This window comes from Bombus flavifrons, chromosome 17 (genome assembly GCF_040668555.2).
Source record: "Bombus flavifrons isolate JBK064 chromosome 17, iyBomFlav1_principal, whole genome shotgun sequence".
NCBI lineage: Eukaryota > Metazoa > Arthropoda > Insecta > Hymenoptera > Apidae > Bombus > Bombus flavifrons.
In genome coordinates this window covers 4,629,729-4,643,012 of record NC_138458.1, presented here as the reverse complement: position 1 = coordinate 4,643,012, position 13,284 = coordinate 4,629,729, and the positions used below count along the sequence as shown (strand labels likewise).

At 36.2% G+C, this 13,284-nt stretch overlaps 1 protein-coding gene across 8 annotated transcripts in view; it reads right to left on the bottom strand.

Annotated features, from left to right (window-relative positions):
- The window catches only part of KrT95D (phosphofurin acidic cluster sorting protein KrT95D), a 172,346-nt gene extending 159,296 nt beyond the window's left edge, over nt 1-13,050 (bottom strand). For 4 of the 8 annotated variants that reach the window (XM_069130835.1, XM_069130840.1, XM_069130837.1 and 1 more), the window contains exon 1: nt 12,867-13,049. In XM_069130835.1, the coding sequence (XP_068986936.1) occupies nt 12,867-12,970 (104 nt within the window). In that variant the 5' untranslated portion in view covers nt 12,971-13,049. The other 4 variants (XM_069130836.1, XM_069130839.1, XM_069130844.1 and 1 more) reach the window with 4 other exon arrangements.
- Nucleotides 13,051-13,284: the final 234 nt, after the last annotated feature.

Sequence of the window (13,284 nt, the reverse complement as noted above, 5' to 3'; positions counted from 1 at the left end):
GGTATGTATATATGTGTATGTACATGGTATACTCAATAAGTAAATAGCAAAAATCAATAATTTTCCATTTAACTATCACTTGATGGAGACTCATTCTACACACTAAACGCTAAATGTAACCAACAGTTTTCCTCCAGTTTTTCATTAGTTTTGGAAACTAGACAATGATCGATCATCAATCAGTTTGTTGTAAGTGTCTATAATAAACACGATTGTATCTATAATTACATTTTTACCGCAATCAGGCTCACTAACTACTTATTTCGACTAACTAACTTACACGAGAATTAGAGGTATGTATATATGTGTATGTACATGGTATACTCAATAAGTAAATAGCAAAAATCAATAATTTTCCATTTAACTATCACTTGATGGAGACTCATTCTACACACTAAACGCTAAATGTAACCAACAGTTTTCCTCCAGTTTTTCATGAGTTTTGGAAACTAGACAATGATCGATCATCAATCAGTTTGTTGTAAGTGTCTATAATAAACACGATTGTATCTATAATTACATTTTTACCGCAATCAGGCTCACTAACTACTTATTTCGACTAACTAACTTACACGAGAATTAGAGGTATGTATATATGTGTATGTACATGGTATACTCAATAAGTAAATAGTAAAAATTTTCCATTTAGCTATCACTTGATGGAGATTCATTCTACACACTAAACGCTAACAAGGCAAGTTTGCCAGATGAGTAATTGCTTCTAAAAAAACTAGTCTATTTTTGCTCCTAACGTATATCATACGCAAACGCAATGCGAACTTTGAGCGGAACAGATGAAAGGAAAAAAGTGTTTAATAGTTGGAATCGAGATCGAAAATTTCTCTCTGTCCGAGTTATGGCATTTGCGTATATGTAGAAACGTTGGGAAAAATAAACAAAAATTACGAGAAGATGTCGATATCGATTCTCGAAGCTGCTTATGGCTAACCGCTTTTCCAGTCGATATCAAATTTTCCGACCGAATGCCATTCATTTCGGTTATTACGAGGTAGATACGCTGCAACTTCCAACAATTATACTTCGTTAAACTGATTACTCATCTGAGAAAATTTCCCTCCTAAGTATAGCCAGCAGTCTACTCAGAATCTTTCACACATTTTGAAAAATAGGCAACGACTGTATCTGTAAATAAAATAACAGAAAATAACAACAATAAATACAATCGTATTCATAATTGCATTTTTATTTTTCTTGCACTCAAGCTAACTAATTAAATATTCGCAGCCTAACTTGCACGAGAATTTCAATGTATACGCGCGTATGTACACATATGGTGTGTCTAACAAATAAATTGTAAAAACCAATAATTCTTTGTTATACTATCCCCGCGTGGAGATTTATCTCTCGCACTAAACGCTAAGTACAACCAGAACTTTCATTGCGAATGTTCCACGCGTTCCGCGCTTAGAAAATTTCCCGTAGATGCATGAAAATACTGTCTGATCATACGCGACAAGACTATGGATATTCGACTCGTCTGAACAATTTCACAATGGAAACGCAACTTGTGGGAAATGTGTAAGTAAGTAACTAACCATTGCAGTACTTTTCGACTGTATAGTAATTTTAATTTTCCTTAATTTTCAATCGTATTTACGCGTTAGTTTTGTAAAAAGAGATCCAGCCATGTGGCTGATCTGTGCGCGCTACTCGTCGAAAATCGTCGCGTAAATTCGTCCTACGAAACCGGATAGCATTTCGACGTTGCCAGCGATACTTCCGCGTTTGCCATCGAAGCAAACGCTCGTGATCCACGCGAAGAAGGAACTCACGACGCGAGTATTGACGTCAACTTTCGACTGCGATGAGCAGAAACAATGGAGAAAACACGAAACGAGTCTGCTTATTCGGTGCATCGATGACGAATCGATTCGGCTGCCACGCCAGAGATCGAACCGAGCCACTGCTCGGCGAAAAAGTTACGCGAGGGACAGAAGACGGGAAACGGAACGTGAAGTGAAATTTTGCGGATGATTTGCATAACGGATAGGCGATCTCCATGAGCAAATGCGAAGTATTGGCAGCAGCGGCGATAACGAAACACGGCGTTGCGGATAGCCGTAAATTCGAGCAAATTTTATGCGTCATTTCTTCGATATTGCTCGAGAAACGGCTGGCCGTGGCTGGACACGTTAACCGGTTAACTGCGCCCGACGTGTACACACGTCGATGCAGAACTTTACTTTGTCGCGGTGGACGTGTATACTCGTCGTGTAAAATAGATAATTACCATTTACTAGAAGAAGTCAAAATTTTAGTAAAAAGTAATATAAATGATATTTAATGGTATTTTCTTTTTATGCTTTCAGTAAAACTATTATGTGTTTTATAAAAACAAAAGTTTGACTATTTGGTTATTAATTTTGATTATTTGATTATTAACTTTTTATCGAATGAAAATGTGATGCTCCCTCGTTTTGCTTTACTTTCTTCGTCAAATTTACAATAAGAGCATTTAACTTGCGGTCGACGTATATACTCGTCGTTGTTTGATTTTACCTGCGCACCTCGTAAAGGATATTTCAAACAAAATTCCGCAGTTAACAGGTTAAACGGAATTGTTTCTCGAAAATAAACGCAAGTTGAACGTTGTGGGATGTGGGATATCGCGAATGATCGTTTTTGATAACTGAAATAAACGACGGGGAGACGACTTTTTCCTGTTGACGATCCTGTACGACGAGTATACTCGTCAAACACAGAGTACGTATGGCTGTTATACCATAGAATTAACGAAGTGACTGTCGTAATTGGAACGGAACGACTGTTTTATTTTTTATTTTTATTACCGGCAGGGCTCGTCATAACACGAAATAGTACTATCTCTTCATGACGAGTATACTCGTCAGGAACAGCTAACTGATTAAATACTGTTACGAGACTCGACTATATCACGACTATACTGATCAAATCATGAAACCAATTTGAAAATACACGTGCATGAAAATTACAAGATATTTAAACGATACATAACGTGTACAATAATGTAACAGTGTGTATATATAGAAAACCAAAAAATTGAAACAGTCAATTATTATTGCCCATTATTATAAATTAGCACAGCCAATTAGTATCTATTGCACTTATGAACTTCAATATTCACTGCGACCGCATTTAAGTCTTCTTATACCCTTTAAATGGCTGTTCATGCTGTACGCTAATTTTTACTAAATACACGCTTGCGATAAATAACTTTTAACTTCCATATATATATATATGAAAGTATATATTTATTATATATATATATATAAATAACTTTTAACTTCTATATATATATATATATATGAAAGTTAAAAGTTATTTATATATATATATATTATTATTATTATATATATATATACATTTATTTATATATTTATATATATATATGTATGTATGTATGTATGTATGTATGTATATATGTATGTATGTATGTATGTATATATGTATGTATGTATGTATGTATATATGTATGTATGTATGTATGTATGTATGTATAATGTATGTATGTATGTATGTATGTATGTATGTAGATGATATAAAAATGTGTGTGCATATGTACATATATATATTCCATAAATGTGTGTGTGTATATATACATATATATATAATCTAGAAACGTTTCTATGCGTGTGTATTAAAATAAATAACTTGTCAACTTGCATATATATATGTAGATGACATAGAAACGTGTGTGTATATATAAACTAAAAACGTGTGTGTGTGTGTGTTCTAGATATATGGAAGTTGACAAGATATTTACCTTAACACACACACACACACACACACACACACACACACATCACATTTCTAGATTGCTTTCAAACATAGCCACGACAGTCGTGTCTCGTTACAGGGCCGATGAAATTTCGAAATATGACTCATACAACTACGGACTTGAAAGTTTTCTGCGACGAGTGTCGAAACACGGAGGGTTGAGAAGCCAATTAGCGCAAGCCCAACGTTCCCTAAAAATTGACTAAGTCGTTCGGAAACTAATCTATCGTTAGACTTTTCAGTTGAAACATCAATTAAGTCGCTAAGCTGCGTCGATTAAGTTCGCTTAAATTCACGCACTACGTCGACTGCACTGCAGTTAAGTCCATTTGTACATCATCTTACGATACAGTCTTTTCCCTGTGCAATAAATCTTTTACGATATAATCATTTCTTTCCTTGTTTTTTCATCCTCGCCGCTAGCATCGTCAGTTTTTTGCAACCATTTCGAAGAAGCCTTATTTACCTCGGTTTCAACGATAACGTAGCTACACCGATCGGCTTGTGAACCGCCCGTGTACTCACGACCACACACACTACGCTCGCGAAATGTTCGCTGTCGTTGCGGATATTTCGCATTGGCCTGTGGCATCCTCCACGCGTATCCCCCATCGTCGAGTGGCGATTTGCGATTAGTACACTCGTCCGGTCTGGGTAAACGTAACGGAGGCGAGGTCGCGATGTATTCAATACGATTGCTGCGTGCTCGGAATCGACCAGCGTATGCCGGTCTGCCGTGCAGCGAGAACCGCAAAAGAGGTTGAAAAAGTTCCCAGGCGATGAGAAAACGCGACCACTTTGTCATGTAAATGAAGGAACGCTGCGAACCAAGGGTGAAGTGGTATCTTAACCCTCTTACCATGCTCCTCAACATTTATTCCGATCGCGTAATAATGATTTTCTACCTGTTTGCTGATGCTAGTAGAAGATTTATTCGCATATCGTGCACGTAGATATTTCGCCAGACGAAATAATCGTCGTACGATGTGAACGAGTGACCCGTTCTTTGACAAACCGAGACGAGCCAGCGCGTCAACTTCTAAAGAAAAGATCTCCTCTAGCCATGCTGCGACTCGATGGTTCAATGACTCAACTGCCATGGTGACCGCGGTTATCTCTCCCTTAACGCCTTAACGACCGTACGCTCTGACGAGCATAAAGAAACCTGAGCTGCCGCGTATTTTTCGAAAAGATTCCAAAGCAGAAAGATTCCAATTTTTAAGGAATTCTGTCGACGTAAAAAATCGTATTGAAAAGTTTGCTGAATACCCGTTCGCTCGAGCTTCTGGGATAAGTGCCATGGGATATTTCGCGATCTTTTACCAGAACATTGTTCGCCAATATTTTAGGACAAATGGTTGCCACTGAGAAAGCAATTCCAGGCAACAAAAATACCGCACGGGTACTGAGAAAAAAGTGAGCAGCGTGACACGCTATATTTGTAAATATTGCTCGATACTTCTCTATCGAAGGAACTGTTTTCAAGGATATTGCGCCAAAACACGTCCCTAAGAATATTTTTAAATATGCTTATTGGTTTTTAATGAAATACTGCAATTGTTAAACGTTATATTCTCTTTGGAGTATTTTTGATCGCTGAAGAAAATATATGTTTGTCAGATGCGTTAAGAAACGTTAAAAACGGAGAATTAGAAAAATAACGTTCCATCGGACAATCTGTTTATCGAAAGATTATGTGCTTAGCAAATAATTATTTTGTAAGCTTGTAAACAGTTATCCACTTTTACTGGAAAGCTTGTTTCACTTGTGTTTCGCTTCTCAGATACACGCATACACCCAAGCGCTGACGTGTTTACACACTTCGCATAAACATCTGACGAATTTAGTTTCCTTTGTGATTTTATGACCTTGTTGTCTCGCGATCTTCATGTTGCCCTTGGACAATATCAGCAATATTTACTCGCAAACGATACAGTCAATTGCTTCGTATTATCCGAGAAGCTTCCAAAACTCTACCCGATTTTAGATTCTTTAAAATAAAATATAAAATAGCAACGAATAAAAGATAGTAGTCGACAAAATAGCGTGAATAGTCAGATATTGTGAAATCGGTTAATTGAACTTTCAATCGATTAGACGATTAATTAAACCTAAAGACACGTGCAATGTTACGCTATCAAACGTTTTCTATGATTTTATTGTACGACTTACGAACACTGATAGACCTTTCCGTATTATCCGGATTACGTAATCTCGGACAATCAAGGTTCTGCTGTATTGATAAAGTTATTACAAGGACGAGTAACCGAAAATATGGGCTAAAATCGTTTGCACGCTTTCATTGCTCTGTCCTCGTGTTTATTAGTCTTAAATTAAATTGGTAATTTAACGAAATGTACAAGGTATAGGAAATATATTCGAGGAATACTCTGCGAGAAATAGACACGTTAAATAAATTATTAGATAAAGAACAGAACAGACAGAAGACAACATTTTCTCGATGACCTTATCATCTTGATATACCTTCGTATCACTTCGCTTACGTATCTTTATATTACTTGTTAATACATATTATAATAAATATATTATAATACTATTATATATGGACATATACTATTAAACATATTTAAAGCATATAACATACATAAAACGTATGAACAATATTAAACATATATTAATACTATTATATATGTATATATATTAATAATATATTTAGTAGCAGATTTTATAATAGTAATTAAATATTACAATAGTATTAATAATATATTTATTATATACTATTATATATGTCTATATATAATAGTATCTATACTATTATATATGTCTGTATAGTACGTATACTAGTACGTATACTAGTTAGTATGTATACTATTATATATGTTAATAGTATATAGATACTGTTATATATGTCTATATATAATAGTATCAATGATATATCTATTATAATATTTATTAACAAACAATATAAAGGTACGTAAGCGAAGACATATAATATATATAATAGTGCATATATATATTATAATAAACATATCATTAATACTATTATATATAGACATACACAAACATATATAATAGTATTAATATATAATTCATACTTTTAATACGTTTTATGTATATTATACGCGTTTTAGATATGTTTAATATGTTTAATAGTATATGTCTACGTATACTAGTATTAGAATATTTATTATAATATATATATATATGTACTATTATATACATTATATATGCCTTCGTGCCTTTATATTATTTGTTAATAAATATTATAATAAATACATTATTAATACTATTATATATACATATACGAATTTCAATCCCGTGATATTAAACTTCAATGGTGTGTCTATTCTTCAATTAATATTTTTCCCAAGTCCAGTCATTTAATTTTGCATTTGTTGTACCGTACCTTATCTAGTCCATATTACTTTGTAATTTTATAAATTTAATCTCTACGTATATTTAATAAATAACAAACAATAAATAATACTCGGTTACTTTTTCTTCCCCTAACTAAGTAGATAAATAAATAAATAAATATTGCTTAATTAATATTGTGCAAAAGTGACATCGAAATCATAGGACGACATAATAAATGCATAAAAGAAACTGAAGCAAGATATTCGTATAAAATCAGTAATAAATGTCCGGCTACTTACGAACGAGAGCGTACACGTACAAAATAACAGAAATCCGACTCCGGTAGAGTCGAATGATAAAAAATAAAAGGTTGATTCAGATATCACTTATCGTCCTGTCGGACTGAAAAATATATTCCGCACGTACTTTACGATTTTTTACTATTTATATCTAACGATATTCTCTTGTTTGTACAGTTGCAACGATAACTAAATCCTAATAGCTATGGACTGTAATACGTGGAACATACGAAACGCAGTCGTCTATCCCTCGTAGGCAATTCTCGTGCCAGAGGACTAGCAATAATCTAGGACTAATTAGAATTCAGATGAAACGGCCGATTCTAACGACGACGGTCAACTACAAAAGACCATACTGTTCGTAGCACGTGAGCCTTTTCAGATTTCCATTAGAATTGTAAATATTATCCAAAGACCCTGTCGTCGGCGAGCAGCGCGTGAAAGCTGCGATCCGTGAATAATTCAAGGTAAAAAGCGTGGCAGGATCGATCTCGATCTCTTTGGTCGTTTGTCCCGTTCAGCGGACGTTAGACGCGCGATTCTGCAAATTTTTCATGCAAAATACCAGCTGCCCTATTCGGCGTGTTTCACAGTGCAACGATCCCAAGGCGACGTTGGACAATCGAAAAGAACCGAGAACTCTAAAGTCTCAGACTATTCTAATCTCGACGAAGGTGTCTCTTCCTCGAACTTACCAGGGTAATATGAGTTTCCGGATTACGATAATTGCCAGACTGAAATGTATATAATGCGGTACGTAGCGAAGGAGCACACGACAAATATATTTTTCCTGACTTTCGTATTTCTTGACATACTTTCGCTGAGTGATTCTAGGGTACTTAAAGTTACGTACTCGAAGCTAGGTACTTGGCGATTGAATAAGAGGATTTCCATACACCTCGCGTAATTGCAAACGACAGCAACCTATGGTATTCGAAGATATAGGTCTATCGAAGATAACCGTGGCGGGTTGACGTATTTTTATGGAAGACAGTACATTTGAACAACACTCGATGCAACCCAATGAAAATATTCGTATTCTTCTTGTATTTTCAACGATACGATGCGAGAATGTTTCTCTGCTTTTTGCCACAACTGGGACCAATGTTCTGGCAAATTGAATGTAGCTGCGTCGATCGAATTCCATGTTTAACAATGATAAATATCTGGCGCTATAAACACCTATATAATCTTTACACACAACACATATCGCAATCATTCCAAGATCTCAATGTTGGATAGACACACCTGAAGCTACTGTACTCGGGCGTTTTCGTAGGGGCGCTTTTCATCCACCTTCGATTAGCTTCTTTATTTACGCTAATTAACGTCAACTGCTGTTCTTATCAGACAAATTACTTTAACTTGAGCGTGCTCGTAGCACGCAGCTTCTGCCCAACTACAAATTAGCGTTTTCTTATTCATACCAATTAATGTCAACTATTATTTTTATTAATGTCGACTAACCATATACGATCGCCCGAGATAAGATCACAGCGGCAAACTATATCAACCGTTCTCGACGAGTATACTCGTCGTGAAGGAATGGAAATATTATTCTGTGCTGCGTCGAGTATACTCGTCGTGAAGGAATGGAAATATTATTCTGTGCTGCGACGAGTATACTCGTCGTGAAGGAATGGAAATATTATTCTGTGCTGCGACGAGTATACTCGTCGTGAAGGAATGGAAATATTATTCCGTGCTGCGACGAGTATACTCGTCGTGAAGAAGTGGCAATATTATTTCGTGCTGTGACGAGTATACTCGTCGTGAAGGAATGGAAATATTATTCTGTGCTGCGACGAGTATACTCGTCGTGAAGAAGTGGCAATATTATTCCGTGCTGCGACGAGTATACTCGTCGTGAAGGAATGGAAATATTATTTCGTGCTGCGACGAGTATACTCGTCGTGAAGAACTGGCAATATTATTTCGTGCTGCGACGAGTATACTCGTCGTGAAGAACTGGAAATATTATTTCGTGCTGCGACGAGTATACTCGTCGTGAAGGAATGGAAATATTATTTCGTGGCACGACGAGTAAAGTCGTCGTAAGGAAAAGAAAATATTAAGCGCTGCGATCAGTTTATTCATTGTGAAGGAACTGTAGTACTGGATATTCAGATGAGTATAGTATACTCATCAAAATATTAAGTACTACTGTTTCTTCACGAGGAGTATACTCATCGTGGGTAGAAAGTAGTTGCAATCTGCCGTTTTAAATTGCAATTTTAGCGGAAACCAAAATACATTCGTAAACTTCGAGACGTTTCGAACATTTCGAAATAGACCAAAGGAATAAAAAAGATACAAAAAGCTCTGAGATGAACTTCACGCATTTGATATTATTTGAGCGTCCAAACGCCCGTACGCGATCATCAGCACGAGTAATATTTTAATATCGCGCGAGTGATGTTCTAGAAATTTCGAAACAATCCTCAAAAGATATTTAACCTGAGTCGTTTGTTAATTAAAAATTATCGACCAATGCTCAACTCTTTTGTCCGCATTTGCGCTCGGAAATGACAACGGTGCGCAAGACGTTTCCCAGGGCAAATGTATGTTTCATCGTTTCATTTAGCTCGTTCAAATGGCGAGCACCCGCGCCTCCTGGAAACCAACAGGTGGACCACGTTCATTACGAATATCCGATTTATCATAGAGACGGGGCGGGCAATACTTTATACATGTTGGAAAACGTTGAGGAAACTCGGTGTATCGGCAATTTATTCGACCGAGGATACTAATTGTAGTCTATGACCTCGAGTAATTCGCAACTGGTATTAATTAGAACGACGAAGGTCTGTACGTAGCTTAAAACCCGTTATTCGCGGTAATTGGAGAATCGTCTACATCGAACATGTTAATCGATATCTTGAAAGTTTCTTGCTTGCGTTATCATGTGTAAACTAAATGTACCAAGCGGCACATTAAGTATAGCCAAGCACGGCAGCGAATTATGGTTCAACGTTATATAATGATAGAATATTGATTAATTCGAATTATTTCTTATGTGTACATTGCATAATATGGTAACGAACGATTTGATTTACTAACGTACGAAGACGTAATACAATGAAATAAATAACGTGGTTAACGATAATGAAATAAACCATGTAATAACAATGATGATATATTGAAACGTAAGTAACGATAAACAAGGTAATAATAGGAAGATTACGCAAGTTTTAATTATACCGTATCCTAATTTGTGGAACAACTTATGACCTTTCTCGGGATTATGTATCGTTCATGATGGAAGATTATGGATTTTATTTTTAATAAATTTCAAGACCGTACGGGAGCATTTATTATTATTATTATTATCGTCGCGTCGATTTATGCGAACGTCGTGCCGGATGGAAAAGAAAAAAAAAAGAACTGGACGCAACTACGCGGATATAAATTACGTTTTAGCGAGTTGCGTTACGGGCACGACAAAGCGATTCATACGCAATAAGAACACCTTTATCGGAAAGGACTGGCAATAAGATCCGGAACAGCCGGATGTCACGTAGTAAAATTACTAAGTTATTGGGTATTGGATATCTTCGATCGATTACAACCGACGTCCGAAATATCACGCAAAACAAAAACCACCTTGAACATATCGCGCAACCTTCAGGAAGAATTTTGAGCAGAAACAAAGGAAACGAAATTAAAATATGTTTGTAAACGACTGGAAGGTTTGATTTAACATTTAATACGACAGAATAATCAGTTGTCGATTCTTCAGAGAAATTTTATAAATTTATTATCATTATATACATAATTATTCATATTATGTTGTTGATATTTTTATATATTTTTTGATGATGGGATTTTAATCATTTTTTGGAAAGTGTACAGATAGCGATACGTAGACTTCTCGATTTCTTTCAAAATTTTCTTTACGCTATAAAAGATGGTAATTCCAATGCTAAATATGTATCTGCTAACGTATAGATTTGCAGATGTATCTAATAATTTTTTAATACGTAAATACATGCGAGTAATCGATTAATAAATGAATATTTGTATATTAATCTTTAATACATGAGTACGCGATTAATTTAATCCTCTAACACTTAATGTATAATATATATCTTATATCGTATTTTAACAAGTTATTAACATTATAATGTTAATGTTGAATGTACTTAATTGCGATAAAACCAGACCTATTTTTAGCGTATTCTCAGTGTCTCTCTTAGAGAAGAGTATGTATATATTTTTAAATGTATATATATATATATATTTCAACTACTTTTATTTCGTGATTTTATCGTGTTTTAAATATATATTTAGTAAAATGGAGAGAATACAAATAAAAATTAAATACCAAACGTAAATCTAATCCAAACTTTCATTATTTAATAATTAAGGATTAAATTCCTTAAATTCGAACAAAATGTAATAATGTGTATTAATAATAAACAGTTATTCAGTTCGAATCATGGCCGCTGTCTATTTCGTTTCAAACAGAGAGAAACATGGTGAACTATTCATAAAAATGCGTAGCAGAAATAATTCGTGATTAACGTACTTACGGATTACTCGTATATTATATGCTGCATGAAGGCTTCTGTTTACTTTCGAATGTTCATCGGTGCATAGAAACGCGTAACGAGGAAAGAAAATGATTCAATGGGACATTATATCACGAAACGGACGCTAAGATGGAATTAACGCGCCCGTGAAAACGGACAACCATGACATTCGAACACGATATCGCATTGCACGAAAGTGTGAACTTCGGCGGAACATATTCTAATCTAACGAGCGTACACGCACAATCAACACACGACTGTTTGTTTGACTTGTTTATTCGCACGCGACTAAGCATCTACCATTCGACCTACAACATAGCAACAATTCTTTCCCGGTAGCCAATGTCGGTAGACTCGTACACAAAACTTTGAACTTTCCTTTCGTTCCTCTCTCTCTCTTTCTCTCTTTCTCTCTCACTCTCCCGCTCGCTCTTTCTCTCTGCATCGAATCTCTTGCATTTACTCGTCGAGTATAAACCGTCGAATATAAACAAATAGAGAAAGAAAAAAGAAAGGAAAATCGCCGGTATTGGAACGATATCGATCGACTATCGGCGAGATAAAACCACTGTGAATATCGGGATGGAGATTATGATACACACGTTCGGTCATCTGTCACATCCGATTGACAGCTAGCATCCTACAATAGGCAGAGCGCGCCACGCAGTCCCAACCTGACACGCATCCCGAATAACCTATCTGGCGTATGTTATAAAAGAAACACGTTAATCCGATGGAAGGTCAAAGCAGTACGCGAACACTGGTGCCCTTGAGGCAGGGGTGCGAACAGAAAAATGCGAATGATCATGGAAAAAAGGGCGTGTGAATACCGTGAATGTCCGTCGAGTGTCTGGCGTCCACCAGTGACAACGGAGTAACAATGCGAATATCGTGTGTAACACAGAAGCTGTATAAGAATCTACGATTGATTATCGATTACCTGGGTATACAATTCGGTGCAGTACAATCTACTTCCCAGGAGGCAAACAGCTTCATGGGAACGGGCCGGGTGGCCGGGGCTGTCGTCTTCGTACGCTCCGCCATTTTTGGCCCGTCGGCCCACAGAAACACTCACTACGCCTTCAGTTCACCGCGGCTCGCGGCTGACTGACTGACTAATCACGCTTGTGGCGCCATATGAACGACCGTTTCGTGAATCGACGAAGAATTACGGAAAAGTACGAAGACACCTTCCGGAGAATGACCGAAGTAAACTACGCGAATTATATCAATGTGTGTGTATGCATATACATACCTGCTATGGAAACACGCTCGCGAAGCAATCGCACGGTCGGTAATATTTTTCAGATACATTTCGAAATTCACGATGATTGATTATAAATATTATATGAATATTA